Below are 18017 nucleotides of genomic sequence, written 5' to 3'. Positions count from 1 at the left end.
CAGCGGGGTCCTCTCTCTCTGCTATAGAGTGTAAGCTCTTTTGGTCAGTGTGGTCTTCTCTCTCTCCTGTAGATTGTAAGCTCTTATGGTCGTCAGTGTCCTCTCTACTATAGAATGTAAGTTCTTATGGTTAGTGGGTTCTTCTCTCTCTCCAATAGAGTGTAAATTCTTACGGTCAGCGGGGTCCTCTCTCTTTCCTGTAAAGTGTAAACTCTTATGGTCAGCGGGGATCTCTCTCTCCTGTAGAGTGTAAGCTCTTATGGTCAGCAAGGCACTCTCTCTCCTGTAGAGTGTAAACTCTTATGGTCAGCAGGATCCTCTCTCTCTCCTACAGAGTGTAAGCTCTTATGATCTGCGGTATAAAGGTACCGTCACACTCAGCGACGCTGCGGCGATATAGACAACGAGCCGACCTAAACTAGATCGCTGGAGCGTCACTGTAGAGACGTCAAACACAGCAACTCCAGAACGATGCAGGAGCGATCCAGTGACGTAACGGCGACTCACTTCTCGTTCTGGCTGGTTGTTAGCTCCATGTCAAACAGCCGGAGTGTACCGACTGGCTAGAAGGAGACGCTGCGACGCCCCCTATGCTCGTTGCTGGCGTTGTTGCTTTTGATGTCAAACATGACGATACATGCCGACCTGGCGACGAAATAAAGTTCTGGACTTCCAGCTACGACCAGCGATGGCACAGTGGGATCCAGATCGCTGCTGCGTGTCAAACACAACGAGATCGCTATCCAGGATGCTGCAACATCACGGATTGTTGTCGTTCTCTTTGCAAAGTTGCTGAGTGTGACGGTACCTTAATGTTAACTGGCTAAATTCAAATAAATCTGACGAATCAAATATTTACTGATAAATTGTGTGCCAACTTATCTAGTCATTCTAAAAATATTTTATTCCATTGCCAGTGTCCAAGCTCAAGTGCAACTTAGAACCAATTTTTCTTTTTGAGGAGCCATTGCAGACAGACAAGTAGGCAAGTTATTGGGATTGTTTTTCATATAAAGATTATTAAATCACTATGTTAATATATATTCCCATGACTTGCTCGTGATGATGAAAACTTAAGACCTGATGAGTCATTATTATTTTCTATGTAAATTTCTTATTGTTGATTATATAAAGACTTTGAGAACTGATGTAGAAGGAGCCACCTCGTCTGTGATACAACATACGATAATGGATTCCAATGACTGTACATTCTATCATGTAGATGGCATTGACTCCAGAGCAGGTCTGGAGAAGTATTTTTCAGATAAAGAAGACATGATCTTTCGAGAAGATTCCTTAATATTTCCCACTGAAAATCTTATAAAAACTTTCACAGAGGGTATGTATCTAAATCTTTCTATGTTTCTATTGATAACTTTAGATAAATTACAACTCGGACACATTTTGTTTTGAGAGTTTTGGGAAAAAGTAAGAATGGCCATCCTCAGGTTCATCAAAGCTATGGTCCTTGAATATGCTGAAGAATATTAGGTCCCTTGGTTAAAAGATTCATTGTTTTACCTCTCTACTTTCCTGAAAATATGGTGAAGAGGAAAAAAGGTTAATCTGAAACTTCAAATGTGGGTGAAATTATTTTGGAATCTGCTGTTATATGACAATATATGACCCATCAGTATATACTTAGGCACAAGAACATTGCACATCCTGAACTGCTTCTGTTACTTCAGTTATGGAATCAATGTTGCTTGTAGTTCTGTGGTGATTCTGTAGCCCCAAACACTTGCGTGGTACATGAGTGGGTGAGATGGGTATAGCTTTTTCAGCTATGGTTGACCTGGTCTTGTAGATCTTGTCCAGGCAGAAACTATTAATGACCTTTTCTTAGGGAATGTTATCAACATGAGATTGAGGGAGGTCTAACAAAAAGCACCTCATGCAGGGCAGCTTTGTTCAATGTGTCTACAACTCTTCACTGCCACCCCATCAATGGAATTGATTCCTCAATAGAATGATTACATTTTAAATCTTTCCATCCAGTGTTAACAGGTCTAATTTTTAGTTGAAACAGTGAATTTAGACAAAGAAAGATCCTGTTTTGGAGGCATTTCAATTTGGTATGCATTTGTTTTATACATTTATTATTTTTTATACAGGTCACATTAAAGGAGAAATGTTGATTGACCTAAGTGTTGGTTCCTTGGTTCATCATCTGTTTACAGCCTGTGAATTTTTCAACCACATCATAGTGCTGAGGATGAGAGACAGATGCATAATGGAGCTGAAAAGATGGGTGGACTCACGTACAGGAGCGTTTGATTGGAGACATGTCACAAAACTTAATGTTTACCAAACAGGAAGCACGTGAGTCGATTATTCAAAATTTAAATGGCACACACTTTATGAGGCAGGTACAAGGGAGCGACACTTTGCAGATATTTATTTTCTTTCTGCGGAATATCTGTTGGAGTCAGATTTTTTTCATGCCATGAAAAAGAAGTGAGGATGCTGCTGCAAGGACCAAAAGATAGTAGCCCTGTCAGGAGCATTAGAACATTAGCAGTGCCTTCACTGGTTTGTGAAATGCCGTAGGACATTTTTTTGCCCATCCTACTGAATCGAATATCAAGGTACTTGCATTTGCATGGAATCGCAAATTTCAGGAAATTTCACCGAAACTCGATTCTTTGCAGATCGATTTGCTGATCTCTAGTCTTATAGACGAGATGTATCCATTTTCCTGCTCTAATCTCTATGCCCTAATTCTATCCTATTTAGTACTGTATGTAGGACAATCACTTAAATCATTTTGCAAATCTTTTTCAGTGATCTATCACAGGACAAAGAAGGAAATGTGAAATCAGCCCTCCAACATGTTATGAAATGTGACCTCGAGAAAGAAAATATAATGGAACCAATGGTCTTACCACCAGCAGATTGTATCATCAGTGCTTTGCTTCTAGATTTTATTTGCAGAAATCAAGATGATTACTTGAGATATCTCAGGAAGTTCTCAAGGTTACTGAAACCTGGAGGGCACATTATATTGTTAGGATTTATAGAGGCTACATATGTAACAGTTGGGAAAGACAAGATTCACCTTTTCAGCTATGATGAGGATTTAGTCAGGAAAACTCTAGTTGATGCAGGATTTGTAATTGATAACTGTAAGGTTAAGAAGAGAAATGTTGTGAGTGACCTTACTGACTATAAGAACGTGCTATTCATTGTAGCTCACAAAGAGAAGGAGCTCTAATTACTGTAAAGAAAATTACAAATGTAATTTGCATATCAAAATTGATATATAAATCTTTAAAAGAGAATATAAGATAGCAGGGCTTCATGTTGAGAAATATATTCATTCCTGCCATTGGCATAATTTCTGTAATTTGTATCTCGTGCATGCTATTACTATATAATTATATAACTGTACAATCTTCAATAAAAATGCAATGTGTAATGTTTATCCCAGGATTTTTCTAATACATAAATATCTTTCAAGGATCTATGTTGTAAATTTAGTGTTCTATATCTTAGAAATTACTGTAGACCTATACTGAGACCTGGCTGGATCATCTGCTTTCTCATTGCTGCTCTATTACCTATTTGCTTTTGTTTGAAAAGTGTAATAAATAGTGATGGGCAAGCACTAAAATGCTCAGGTGCTCATTGCTCAGGTCAAATAAATTGGAATTTTTACCGCGATCCCCCCGTGGGTCCTTTTAAGGTCTAAAAACGTCAGGAAATGATGGAAACACTGCTCACATGACACAAGGACCTCATGGGGATCGCACCTGGAAGCATTCCTGACTCCTAGTTCACAGCTTTAATCATTTTTTCCAAGATTCATGCCATTTTTCCCGGTGCCATAAAAGACACATTAAAACAAAACCAAAACGGTGTCACGGGGGGACTAGGTGGGCGAGAGCTAATAACTCGGGCCCCTGCGATTTCCCTCCAACTAGGGAAATCCTAACTGACCCTCTACCTGAAGTTTACACTGATGGTGTGCATGTTCAGGCCTCGAATCTCACCCTGCCTCCTGTTAAATCCCTAGGCTGAAAACCTCCCCCCACCACCCAGTGAATGCTATACACCAATACCAACAGTTTGCACAGACAAGGATAAAGAAAAATATACACCTCGCCGCAGTCACTCAGGAATACACTATAAATGTGCAGGGCAAAATAAATACAAATATAGGAAGGAGTAAATAAGACAAAGGAAAATACACCACCAGCAACGATACTCCAACAACCAGCTCTCCACTCCAGACCGAGATAACAACGCATGAGACAGAAGCTATAATCGGCAATGCCCAATGATCAGGAGAACTATTTAAAGGCAATGGGCATGACCCAGCTTCCAATCCGAGGATCAGGTAAATTAACCCCGCAACAGCTAGACAAAATCTAGCCGACGCCAAAGAGCAAATAGTGGTCAGAAGCGGAATTACCGCTGTCTGTCGGACGACCTGATCTGAACAGCGTCCGACATGACAGTACCCCGCCTTCTACAAGGGACCCCAGGGCCCTCACGGCTTATAGAACCCGGCTTGTCCGGATGACAGCGGTGAAATAATCTGACCAGCCAATCCGCTTGAACGTCCGAGGCTGGTACCCAGGACCTCTCCTCAGGCCCATAACCATGCCAGTGTACCAAGTACTGTAAAGTGCGGCGCACTACACGAGAGTCAACCACCTTGCAGGCTTCAAACACTAAACTGCCATTCACCAAGACTGGAGGAGGCATGGTGACCACCCGGATAGGATGAGGCAGTTTTTCAATCTTGAAACCGGCTGAGTGCGCAAACTCCTCATCAATAAGATTAGAGGCAGAACCACTATCCACAAACACAGTGATTGGCCGCTCTCTGCCAGTGACCATGACTTTGGCTGGGAGCCTGCATTGAGAGACCACAATGGAGGATTGACATAAGCTCAGACTGGCCACCTCCATACCCTCCGAGCCTAAACGTTTTTCCGCCGCTGCGCTTTTCATAGATAGCAGAGGACAACTATTGACATAATGACCAGTTTTACCACAGCAAAAACAGGCTCTCTGCATCCAGAGCAAAGGGGCACGATGCTTCACATGAGACACCCCTGCAATTTGCATGGGTTCCGTGGGCTCCACTGCAGCCACCTCACGTGAACCCATGCTCTCTCCCATAAGCAGCGTCTCTTGCACCCCCTGTCACAGACGGCGATCAATGCGGATAACCAGACTCATAGCAGATTCTAGAGAAGCAGGAGTCTCGTACCTTAGAAGGGCTTTTTTAACCTTTCCTGAAACCCCATGAACAAACTGACTACGCAGTGCAGGATCATTCCATTGAGTATCAACTGCCCAGCAGCGAAATTCAGAACAGTATTCCTCCGCCATACGCTCCCCCTGGCGGATATTGCGAATCTTAGTTTCTGCTAAACACATTCTGTCAGGATCTTCGTAAATAAGACCAAGAGCAGAAAAAAAACTCTCCACTGAGTTATATGCAGCAGAATCAGAAGGTAAAGAAAATGCCCATGCTTGAGGATCCCCTTTCAACAATGACAACACCAGGCCCACACGCTGAGCCTCATTACCTGAGGAGATTGGGCGCATATGAAAATATAGTTTACAAGATTCAAGGAAAGAAACAAATTTACTGCGTTCCCCAGTAAACCTTTCAGGCAAAGGAAACTTGGGCTCAGCAACTCTGCCTGCAGATTCAGCTTGCAGTTTAGATACTACTAGACCCTGATGCTGAACTGCCCCCTTCAGCTCAGTGACCTGTAGAGACAGTGCCTCCAACTGGCGGGTTATGGAAGTCATGGGATCCATGACAAAAAAAAAGAAGAAAAGGAAACCCTTTTTTTTTTTCCTTTAGGGCTGATTATAATGTCACGGGGGGACTAGGTGGGTGAGAGCTAATAACCCGGGCCCCTGCGATTTCCCTCCAACTAGGGAAATCCTAACTGACCCTCTACCTGAAGTTTACACTGATGGTGTGCATGTTCAGGCCTCGAACCTCACCCTGCCTCCTGTTAAATCCCTAGGCTGAAAACCTCCCCCCACCACCCAGTGAATGCTATACACCAATACCAACAGTTTGCACAGACAAGGATAAAGGAAAATATACACCTCGCCGCAGTCACTCAGGAATACACTATAAATGTGCAGGGCAAAATAAATACAAATATAGGAAGAAGTAAATAAGACAAAGGAAAATACACCACCAGCAACGATTCTCCAACAACCAGCTCTCGACTCCAGACCGAGATAACAACGCATGAGACAGAAGCTATAATTGGCGATGCCCAATGATCAGGAGAACTATTTAAAGGCAATGGGCATGACCCAGCTTCCAATCTGAGGATCAGGTAAATTAACCCTGGAACAGCTACACAAAATCTAGCCAACGCCAATGAGCAAATAGTGGTCAGAAGCGGAATTACCGCTGTCTGTCGGACGACCTGATCTGAACAGCGTCCGACATGACAAACGGGTTTTGCTTGGAAATATGTCAAGGTACATCCTTTGCAGGTTAATGACTTGCCTGTAAGGCCAAATATTTAACCCCAGACCAAAAATTTCCTCTCCCAGTTAGGCTTAGTTCAGATGCAGCATTTTTGAAGCGTTTTTTATCTTTAATATTGGTTTCAACCACTACGAATGAATTCACTGGGAAATGTCATTGTAGCATTTAACACCCCTAGCTGGTCATGTGGTGTGTGACACATAAGCAGACCCATTTTGTTTCATTAACGATGCCACTGAATTTTGGGCTAGGGGGCTGTGATGGCACTATTTTAATAAGTCCAAAAAGGACCCCACATTGGGGAATTGGGCATGGCATTCCATTGGGCCTACTTCTTATCTCTGTCTCCTGCAATGTGTCCTTTAACTGCCACTAGATCACCAGGGTGAACGTGCTCTGTTCTCTTATAGGCCCCTGAATTTTGGGCAAGGGGCCTGCGATGGCACTAGTATATTTTTTAAAAAGGTACCCCACATTGGTGAAAAAACACCCTTGTTGGCAAAGACTTCATAACGTTTGTGTACGTTAAAGAGCTCCCTTACAAAGCTCCTTTTTGTGTTGCCTGGTTGCTCACATTGGACACAATACACTTCATATAAATTTGATAAAGCATTGTTGTTAGTTTGCCTCAGAAATTCATTAAAAATATTTCTTTGTCGACTACATTAGTTTCTCTTCTTGAGAGCCATAACTTTGGCTGCCTCAGATGTACAAATGGCAAATATACAAATGGTGATTTGCAACCAAGATTTAAAGACTGTATACCGAATGCATTCAGACAATCACATAGCTGCATTTATTGTAAAACATTTACAGATGTGACAGACAATGCTCATAATGACACAATCTTGATAAATGTTTGTTTATTCACTTCACAAACAATTCTAAGCCTCACTTTGTTTTTTCACAAGCATCCAATATTTTGTTTGGTTTTCCTACTACACTGATGTGCTTTCTCTAATTCAGCATCTCTCGAACATGTTGCACTTTGCCCTTTAGACAGACAAGTGCGTCTTTTGCAAAATATTTTTGACAGGAATTTTTTAGGCCGAGTCTAACACGCGCATCTGTTACACAGATCATCTGACGGGCATGAAACACATTATTGTAATTGGTGGTGGCTAAATGACTAATCATTGTAGGGTATATCCTGGATCTCATACCACCCATAGCCACCGCTGTTATTAATCATGTATGTTCCCATTCCTGTCATCACCATGCTCCTTTTCCTCATCACTTCATCCAACGATTCATCCTCCATATTTTTAGTAAAAAGCTGAACCTTCCAAGCAGCAACTGTGTAGGAAACCAATTTAGTTTTGCAAGGTGTTTATAAATTATGATGCCCGTTAACAATTTTTTTTTACAAAATTCATCCCCATGGGGAATTGTTTCACAGCCCATGCACTTTGTCTATGAGCATTACAAGTATAGGAGACCCACTCCTTTACATTGGGAATAGGTTTTAATGAGGTGTTCCTCCACCTCTCATCATTCTCCACCACTACATCACCAGGCTTCACGTGTTCCGTGCTGCTAAAGACAGTCAATTTTTGGGCAAGGGTGTCTATGATCCCCATGAAATATTTTTTAAACATTTACCCCCCATGAGCAATTGCTTGTCAGGCCATGCACTCCATTATAAGTGTCAGACACCACATTCCTACATTGGGCCTTCTTCTTAACCTGTCTTCTGCAATGTGTCCTTTAACTGCCACTAGATGACCATTGTGAACGTGCTCTGAACTGTTATAGGCCAGTGAATTTTGGGCAAGGAGGTTGTGATGGCACTATTTTTTTAAGTTAAAAAAGGACAACACATTGGAGAATTGGGCATGGCATTCCAGGGCATTCCATTAAAATAGTGCCATCACAGCCCCCTAGCCCAAAATTCAGTGGCCTATAAGAGTACAGAGCACGTCAACCCTGGTGATCTAGTGGCAGTTAAATGACACATTTCAGGAGACAGAGTTAAGAAGTAGGCCCAATGGAATGCCATGCCCAATTCCCCAATATGGGGTCCTTTTTGGACTTATTAAAATAGTGCCATCACAGCCCACTAGCCCAAAATTCAGTGGCCTATAAGAGTACAGAGCACATTCACCCTGGTGATCTAGTGGCAGTTAAAGGACACATTGCAGGAGACAGAGTTAAGAAGTAAGCCCAATGGAATGTCATGCCCAATTCTCCAATGTGGGGTCCTTTTTAGACATATTAAAATAGTGCCATCACAGCCCCCTAGCCCAAAATTCAGTGGCCTATAAGACTACAGACCACGTCAACCCTGGTGATCTAGTGGCAGTTAAAGGACACATTGCAGGAAACAGAGTTAAGAATTAGGCCCAATGGAATGCCGTGCCCAATTCCCCAATGAGTTGTCCTTTTTGGACTTAAAATTGTAGAGTGTAAGCTCTTAAGGTCAGCAGGGTCATCTCTCTCTGCTATAGAGTGTAACCTCTTTTGGTCAGTGGGGTCTTCTCTCTCTCCTGTAGATTGTAAGCTCTTATGGTCATCAGTATCCTCTCTACTATAGAGTGTAAGTTCTTATGGTTCTTCTCTCTCTCTCTCTCCAATAGAGTGTAAACTCTCATGGTCAGCGCGGTCCTCTCTCTTTCCTGTAAAGTGTAAGTTCTTATGGTCAGCGGGTTCTTCTCTCTCTCCAGTAGAGTGTGAACTCTTATGGTCAGCGGGGTCCTCTCTAGTGGCAGTAAAAGGAGACATTGCAGAAGATAGGTTAAGAAGTAGGCCCAATGTAGGAATGTGGTGCTGACACTTGTAATGGAATGCATGGCCTGACAAGCAATTGCTCATGGGGGGGTAAATGTTTAAAAAATATTTCATGGGGATCATAGACACCCTTGCCCAAAAATTGACTGTCTTTAGCAGCACAGAACACGTGAAGTCTGGTGATGTAGTGGTGGAGAATGATGAGAGGTGGAGGAAGGCCTCATTAAAACCTATTCCCAATGTAAAGGAGCGGATCTCCTATACCAGGGGTGTCAAACTGCATTCCCCGAGGGCCGCAAACTGGTCATGTTTTCCGGATTTCCTTGTATTGCACAGGTGATATTTTAATCACCTGCAGAGAATGATTCCAGCACCTTGTGCAATGCTAAGGAAATCTTGAAAACCCGCATGGTTTGAGGCCCTCGAGGAATGCAGTTTGACACCCTTGTCCTATACTTGGAATGCCCATAGACTAAGTGCATGGGCTGTGAAACAATTCCCCAATTTTGTAAAAAAATAATTATTAATGGGCATCATAATTTATATATATAATTGTCTAAGGGTTTTTCCGTCTGTCTGTCTGTCTGTCTGTCTGTCTGTCTGTCTGTCTTTCTGTCTGTCTGTCTGTCTGTCTGTCCTGGAAATCCCGCGTCTCTGATTGGTCGAGGCCGCCAGGCCTCGACCAATCAGCAACGGGCACAGCATGGCGACGATGATGTCATAATGGAAATCCCGCGTCTCTGATTGGTGGAGGCCGCCAGGCCTCGACCAATCAGCGATGGGCACAGTATCGACGTAGATGTCATAATGGTTGCCATGGCGACGATGTCATAAAGGTTGCCTCGACCAATCAGCGACGGGCACAGTCTGCCGCGAATTCTGGAATCATCATTGTCCATATACTACGGGGACATGCATATTCTAGAATACCCGATGCGTTAGAATCGGGCCACAGTCTAGTAATTTATAAACACCTTGCAAAACTGTAAACTGGTTTCCTACACAGTTGCTGCTTGGAAGGTTCAGCTTTTTACTAAAAATATGGAGGATGAATCGTTGGATGAAGTGATGAGGAAAAGGGGCATGGTGATGACAGGAATTGGAACGTACATGATTAATAACAGCGGTGGCTATGGGAGGTATGAGATCCAGGATACAGTTTACAATGATTAGTTGTTTAGCCACCACCAATTACAATTATGTGTTTCATGCCCGTCAGAAGATCTGTGTAACAGATGCGCGTGTTAGACTCGGCCTAAAAAATTCATGTCAAATTATTTTGTGAAAGACGCACATGTCTGTCTAAAGGGCAAAGTGCAACATGTTCGAGAGATGCTGAATTAGAGAAAGCAGATCAGTGTGGTAGGAAAACCAAACAAAATGATGGATGCTTGTGAAAAACAAAGTTTAAATAGCAGTGCATCGTCCGTAACTATAAACACACCCGTGGGACAAGCTTCTTCATCTTCACCCATGCATATTACCAATAATATCCAAATGTCACAGTCGACAATTCTTTTTTCTAGTGTAACGAACACTGTTAAAGGAATGCCACAAAATGTACATAACCACGACTCTGGGAAACACCAGATTTCCTCTTTCCGAGATATGGACGATGATGGTATTGATGAACACTTTGAAAGTTACTACATCCACACCAAGAAGATGATGATCACAGCTGCAACAAATGTGCAAAAAAGGCCGTGACTAGTGTTGAGCATTCCGATACCGCAAGTATCGGGTATCGGCCGATACTTGCGGGTATCGGAATTCCGATACCGAGATCCGATACTTTTGTGGTATCGGGTATCGGTATCGAAACAACATTAATCTGTAAAATAAAGAATTAAAATAAAAAATATTGCTATACTCACCTCTCCGACGCAGCCTGGACCTCACCGAGGGAGCCGGCAGCGTTCTGTGCTTAAAATGCGCACTTTTACTTCCTTCCGTGACGTCACGGCTTGTGATTGGTCGCGTGCCGCCCATGTGGCCGCGACGCGACCAATCACAGCAAGCCGTGACGTAATTTTCAGGTCCTGGATGCCTAATTCTAGGCATTCAGGATTTTAAAATTGCGTTCCGGCTTGTGATTGGTCGCGTCGCGGTCACATGGGCGACGCGACCAATCACAAGCCGTGACGTCATGGGAGGCAGGAAACGCGCACATTTTAAAATTACGTCACGGCTTGTGATTGGTTGCGTGCCGCCCATGTGACCGCGACGCGACCAATCACAGCAAGCCGTGACGTAATTTCAGGTCCTGAATGCCTATTTCTGCATTCAGGACCTGAAATTACGTCACGGCTTGCTGTGATTGGTCGCGTCGCGGTTACATGGACGGCACGCAACCAATCACAAGCCGTGACATAATTTTAAAATGCGTGCGTTTCCTGCCTCCCGTGACGTCACGGCTTGTGATTGGTCGCGTCGCCCATGTGACCGCGACCAATCACAAGCCGGAATGCAATTTTAAAATCCTGAATGCCTAGAATTAGGCATCCAGGACCTGAAAATTACGTCACGGCTTGCTGTGATTGGTCGCGTCGCGGCCACATGGGCGGCACGCGACCAATCACAAGCTGTGACGTCACGGAAGGAAGTAAAAGCGCGCATTTTAAGCACAGAACGCTGCCGGTTCCCTCGGTGAGGTCCAGGCTGCGTCGGAGAGGTGAGTATAGCAATATTTTTTATTTTAATTCTTTATTTTACACATTAATATGGATCCCAGGGCCTGAAGGAGAGTTTCCTCTCCTTCAGACCCTGGGAACCATCAGGAATACCGTCCGATACTTGAGTCCCATTGACTTGTATTGGTATCGGGTATCGGTATCGGATTAGATCCGATACTTTGCCGGTATCGGCCGATACTTTCCGATACCGATACTTTCAAGTATCGGACGGTATCGCTCAACACTAGCCGTGAATGTCTGGGAAATCATTTTCTCTTGGGCAAACTTTCCCTCTTACTAAAGTGGTACCGAATGATGCATACACAGCTCTCATGTGTATTTAGCCTGAGATGGTTGAAAGATGATGTATTCTGTTTGGTCCATGTCCACTTTTTGAAAGCAAACACAAAAGAAGGATGACTTAGTGGGAAGAGTGTGATTTTGGACGGTAAGGAGGTGATGTCAGGTACAGATATGTAGATACGTGTGTCATCAGCGTACTGATGAGATTACAAACCGTGCCATTACATCAGCTGTCCCAGGCCGAAGGTGTAGATGGAAAAGAGTAGGAACTAGAACTGTGCCTTGGGGAACATCAAAAGACCAGGGTCGAGGTGAGGAGGTGGTGTGGGAGAGGGAGACACTGAATGTCCCTGTAACAGCCTGGTTGTTTTTAAAGGCTCTGCCGATAACCCCCAAAAGGCCATTTGCACCACTGGCCATGCTCGCATCAGCAGGGGTAGCAAAACTCCCATCCTAACCACCACAAGCATGATCAGGCATATGGCAGGAAAGCACCCTACTTTGTGAGTTGAACACAAGGCTCCATGAACAATGTTTGCAGGTGATGCCACTGCTTCTTCTGATGTTGTGCATGCAAGCCAATCCCCTGTCCATGCTGCATGCAAACATGCCTCATGCCCTGCATCTGCAGTTGCACACAAACTCAACTACCACCATCAACAAGCATGTCCATGTCCATGTCCTTGTCCCAGTGCAGCGTTCAGTTGTCCATACTCCAGTCCTTGGAACGCAAGTGAAATTATGCAGGCAACGCCACAGTTCTAAATTCACACATTTCTCATCTGCAGGCACTCAAAATGTTGCATTTTAGGCCCGTGAGAGGCCTAAGCTTTCAGCAACCAGATGGTGGTGACCATCACAAGGTACTCACTACCCAGACACCACAATTTTGCCCGGTCTGCCGTCATGACATTACACAAGCAACGACATGTCCCACAACATTACCCAGGCCCTCAACAATGCTGTTACAGGGAAAGTGCACCTAACCACAGACACGTGGACAAGTGCTTGTGGGCAGGGATGGTAAATCTCGCTGATGGCACGCTGGGTTAGCGTAGAGGAAGCCATGACCCAGTTGGACATTGGGAGACCATGTTACAGATGTATGGAGACAGGTTGTGGAAGGCTTTGCATATCATAGTTAGGGTTTTGATTTTGAACTGTAGCCTCTGGGCAATTGGAAGTCAGTGAAGGACCTAGCAGAGAGGAGAGGCTGGGGAATAACTGAGGGACAGTTGGATTACTCGGGCATCAGACTTTAGGATAGATTGGAGTGGTGCAAGAGTACTAGAGGGGAGGCCAGACAGTAGAAGGTTGCAATAGTGGAGGCGGGAGATAATGAGGGCATGCACAAAATTTTTTGCAGTTTCTTGGAATGTACAGATCCTAGAACTGTTTTTGAGTTATAGTGGGCAGGAGGAGGCAAGGGCCTGGATATGTATATTGAAAGATAGGGCAGAATCAAGGATCACCTCGAGGCCACGAACATGTGGGACTTTTTGTGCCAGTGTGGTGTCCCGGCATTACACAGGCACGTGTGCCCAAAACATGGATCACCTCGAAGCCACGAACATGCGGGACTTTTTGTGCCAATGTGGCGTCCCGGCATTACACAGGCACATGTCCTAAAACATTATCCGTGCCTTCCAAGATGCTGTTATTGGCAAAGTTAACCTAATCACAGACACGTGGACAAGTGGTTGTGGTCAGGGATGGTACATCACTTTAACAGCACACTGGATTAACATAGTGGAAGCCGGGACCCAGTCAGACCTTGGCATGGTGCACGTCCAACCAAACACGAGTATTGCAGGCCCTTAGTCAATCTGGGTTGCCCCCACAGTCTTCAGCTACTCCACGTCCTCCTTTTCAGTCTCCATTTCCGCAAGTAGCACATCAGTCACAAGCTGGAAGCACTGCAGCATTGCCTCAGTCAAGCAGCAACAGGCTGTGCTGAAGCTAATATGCTTGTGACAACCCGCACAATGATGAAGATTTGTGGACACTGGACAGCTCTGAAAGAGCAGGCCGATCTGTGGCTGACACCGCTGAACCTACAGCCAGCCATGGTCGTGTGGGACAATGGCTGGAACCTGGTGTCTGCTCTGTGTCGAGGCGAGCTCACACATACCATGCCTGGCCCATGTGCTTAATATCTTTGTTCTATATTTTATGAAAAGTGACACAGAGGTGCCAGATCTGCTAGGAAAAGTATGAGGCTCTGCGTACACATTTTAGAAAGTCAGCTAGAGCTTCATCCGCCTTTGACGTGCTTCTGCAGCACTTGCAGCTTATGTCTCACCGACTGTTGTGTTATGTCCTCCACATGCATTGGAACTCTACACTGCATATTTTGGAAAGGATTTGTGAGCGGAAGAGGGCAGTTGTTGACTACCAGCATCAACAAGGCCATCGGTGTTCAGTTCTGAATTCACACATAAAATCTCATGAGTGGACATGGATGTCAGACATATGTACCATCCTCCAAAACTTTGAGGAATTCCCCAAGATGGTGAGCGGCAATGACGCCATAATTAACATCTCCATCCTGCTTCTCTGTGTTCTAATATTAATATTTATAGTTATTTACATAGCATAAACATATTTACAGTTTCAAACACAACAGTCCTAAGTAACAACAATAACAATAATACAATAATTAAGCAGAAATAAAACTACCCTGCTCGAGACAGCTTAGAATCTACACTAACTTGCAACAATATCAATAATTAACGCGAAAAAAAAAATGGGTGACAACACTGACAACTTAAAATCTACAATGAGGTGGGGGAAATAAAAGCTTAAAAACTACAGGGGAATGTATTTACAATGATGTCTTTACAATGATATTACTGACGTTTGTCGAAAGTAGTGGAGGCCTGAGGACAAGGAGGAGGGGAGACCATGGTCAGTTGTGCTTTTGGTGAGGACACGGAAGTATCTACTGTTTGTAGTCTATGACGCATTGCTGAGTTTAGGTTATGCTGCCTTTCCCGTCACCCTCGCGTTATCCAAATTTTGAATGACAGCCAATACTGATAGTTATTGATGACACTTCTAGACCCACGCTACAATGATAACTTTATATCTCTTATTCCAGAGCCAGACATGTGTACTGCAAGGTTGTAGGACCATAGGGCCCTTCTTGCTGAATTATTTAAAAAAATCACATCTGAAAACGCTGACAGAAGAGGTCACAATTTGTTGGCCAAGTATGGAGTGCAGGTGAGAGGGACACAACTCCAATTCAGCAGAGGCAGTGGAACACTGGCAAAGTTCAGGGACAGTTTTCTCAGACTCTCCCATTGCCCTGGCCCTGAGGCATGGTGGACTCTCACAAGGAGTGCAAAGTTTGGGAAAATGCAGAGGAAGTACCTTGCTGACCATACCAACTTCCTCTGTGCCCTTTAATTATTGTTTAGCAAAGCTGAACACAGAGCATGAACTGTCTCTCTCTACTGCAAACGTGTGCTGTATTCACGTTCATGGAGCGCACGGTGCCTCTCTCTCTGGCGGTCATTGGGCACATGTCTCCTCGCTTTATGGCAGTACCTCTTTTATTGGCGGGAGAAAACACCTTCATAATACAGAGACAGAGTACAATACCGCCCAAGCGTTGACACTCTGCTCCTCAGACTTTTTATGTGCGCAGTGACTGCCTGTAGGCCGGAAATGAGGATGGTGGTAGTATTAGTTGGAGCATTTAATACAGTCATGAAGCAGCATTAACAACTTGAAATAGAAGTATTTTTAATGAGATACCACACAGTTCGATATGTCGCCTGCATTTTTTACTTTTTTAAACTAACATAGTGTACCGATCTAGGGTAACACAGCAAATACTGTGTAAAAAAGGCCTAAAATGCGCTAACTTGGAGCATGCACATATATGAGTCCTGTCACGGAACTTACACACTGCCAAATAGGTGTTTTTTTTATGCAAAATAGTGTTGTATATAATTAGAGTATCAGACAGCAAAAAAAGTGGTCCACCGTCCAAAAATGCGCTAACTTGGAGCACGCAGATATATCAGGGCTGACACAGAAATACCAAACTGGCAAATCTGTGGCCTTTCAAATTTTTTTTTTTATGCCAAATAGCGCTGTATAGAATTTGAGCATCACACAGCCAAAAACTAAGTACACCGGCCTCCAATGACCAAACTTGGAGCACAGAGATATATGACGGCTGTAACGGAAATACCACACTGGCAAATCTGTGGCCTTTCAATTTTTTTTATGCCAAATAGTGCTGTATAGAATTTGAGTATCAGACAGCCAAAAAATAAGTACACCGGCTCCCAATGCCCAAACTTGGAGCACAGAGATATATGACGGCTGTAACGGAAATACCACACTGGCAAATCTATGGCCTTTCAATTTTTTTATGCAAAATAGTGCTGTATAGAATTTGAGTATCAGACAGCCAAAAAATAAGAACACTGGCCTCCAATGACCAAACTTGGAGCACGCAGATATATGAGGCCTTTTTCCGTGAATTTAAAACAACAACAAAAAAAGGTAGCACACACAACTATGCTACGTATGCCTGACAAACTATAACTTTTCAACAGGCCTCAGTCTGACAGAACAGACTGTATTTTTTTTTTTTGGGGGGGGGCATTTTGGGGAAAAAAATAGGTATATAGACAGTAAATAAGCTGCAGCAGGCAGTTATGGAACTTTGGGAAGGATGCAGTGGGACCAATGGATGCACATACAGTGCCTGCAGCCCTTGCATTGATGTGGATATACTGTGCCCTGCCTGCCTAGCGGTGCAAAACCGGGACCCACGAATTAGCCTTAAAAAGGACTGTTGGTTTCTCAGGAGTTGTGAATGTAAGAGATGCAGACCTACACGACCTCTAAAAACCACGATTCTGACCTTATTTCGGCACCAGCTCTCCCTACTCTCGCTGAAACAGGAACAGAATGCAGCGAGCAGGGCTGCGCGAGGTCTCTTATACTCAGGATGATGCTGTATGGCCCAGCCAATCACTGCACGACCACAACAAAGATGGCTCCGGCATTTCATGGCCTGGCAGACAATCCCTGCACCATGGTCTCTAAAGTCCGCCAAAAACGCTGGGTGGAGACACAAGTTACCGCCTAATAATCCCGGAAATGCTCGCTGCTCGTCGAGTACACCGAGCATAGTGATACTCGGGCGAGTAACGTGTAGTGGCCAGCACGTTCACTCATCACTATTCCTTTGTCAATAGAATGAACAATGTTTTTGGCTTCATGAAGTCATCAGCAACAAATATTGACAGCATATGAGGATCAGGAGAACCGATCATCCACTAACAGAAAGGTTAATCAAAGTGAAGTAGCAAAGTTCAAAGACTCCCCAAAAAGAAGGCTTTAGAGTCAAAACGCGCTTAGGGGTACCTAGCAGCACATTGCACCTTTGGTAACAATACTTTTTATTATACTATTATGCATCTTTTGGTTAATTATTTTTGATGTCAGGCCTGGATATGGAGATTATCAAGTTGCTATACTTACTGTATAATAGACTGTATACTATATTGATATCTGATAATCCTATATACTATGTAATTACGTATTTACTATTTTTTGTAGGATAATTTGTACTAAAAATATCACATTTTTTTATTGGCATATGGTGCCAATGTTTGGCTAACTTAATATACACTTATTTTTAATTACATTTCAAATAAAGTATTTTTTTAAAGGAAACATTTTTATTGTGTATGGTCATCTTACTCCTTTTTTCCATATGATTAAGCTATTATAATGTAATACTATTATTTATGGTCCTTAATATTGAGAATCAGTTAATTACAGAGAATTGTCCATATTACTATTTCCAT

General features: G+C 43.5%; 1 protein-coding gene across 1 annotated transcript; it reads left to right on the top strand.

The window, feature by feature from the left end:
- Positions 1-1135: 1135 nt before the first annotated feature.
- Positions 1136-3462, top strand: LOC143764303 (nicotinamide N-methyltransferase-like). Its single transcript, XM_077249734.1, has 3 exons — positions 1136-1339; positions 2115-2322; positions 2785-3462. The coding sequence occupies exons 1-3, from the start codon at positions 1189-1191 to the stop codon at positions 3212-3214; spliced, it is 789 nt and encodes a 262-aa protein (XP_077105849.1). The 5' UTR covers positions 1136-1188; the 3' UTR covers positions 3215-3462.
- Positions 3463-18017: the final 14555 nt, after the last annotated feature.

The sequence above is a fragment of the Ranitomeya variabilis genome, chromosome 4, assembly GCF_051348905.1.
Source record: "Ranitomeya variabilis isolate aRanVar5 chromosome 4, aRanVar5.hap1, whole genome shotgun sequence".
In the NCBI taxonomy this organism is placed as follows: Eukaryota; Metazoa; Chordata; class Amphibia; order Anura; family Dendrobatidae; genus Ranitomeya; species Ranitomeya variabilis.
Note: the sequence above shows the minus strand (reverse complement) of the source record. Positions and strands in the feature narration are given on the sequence as shown.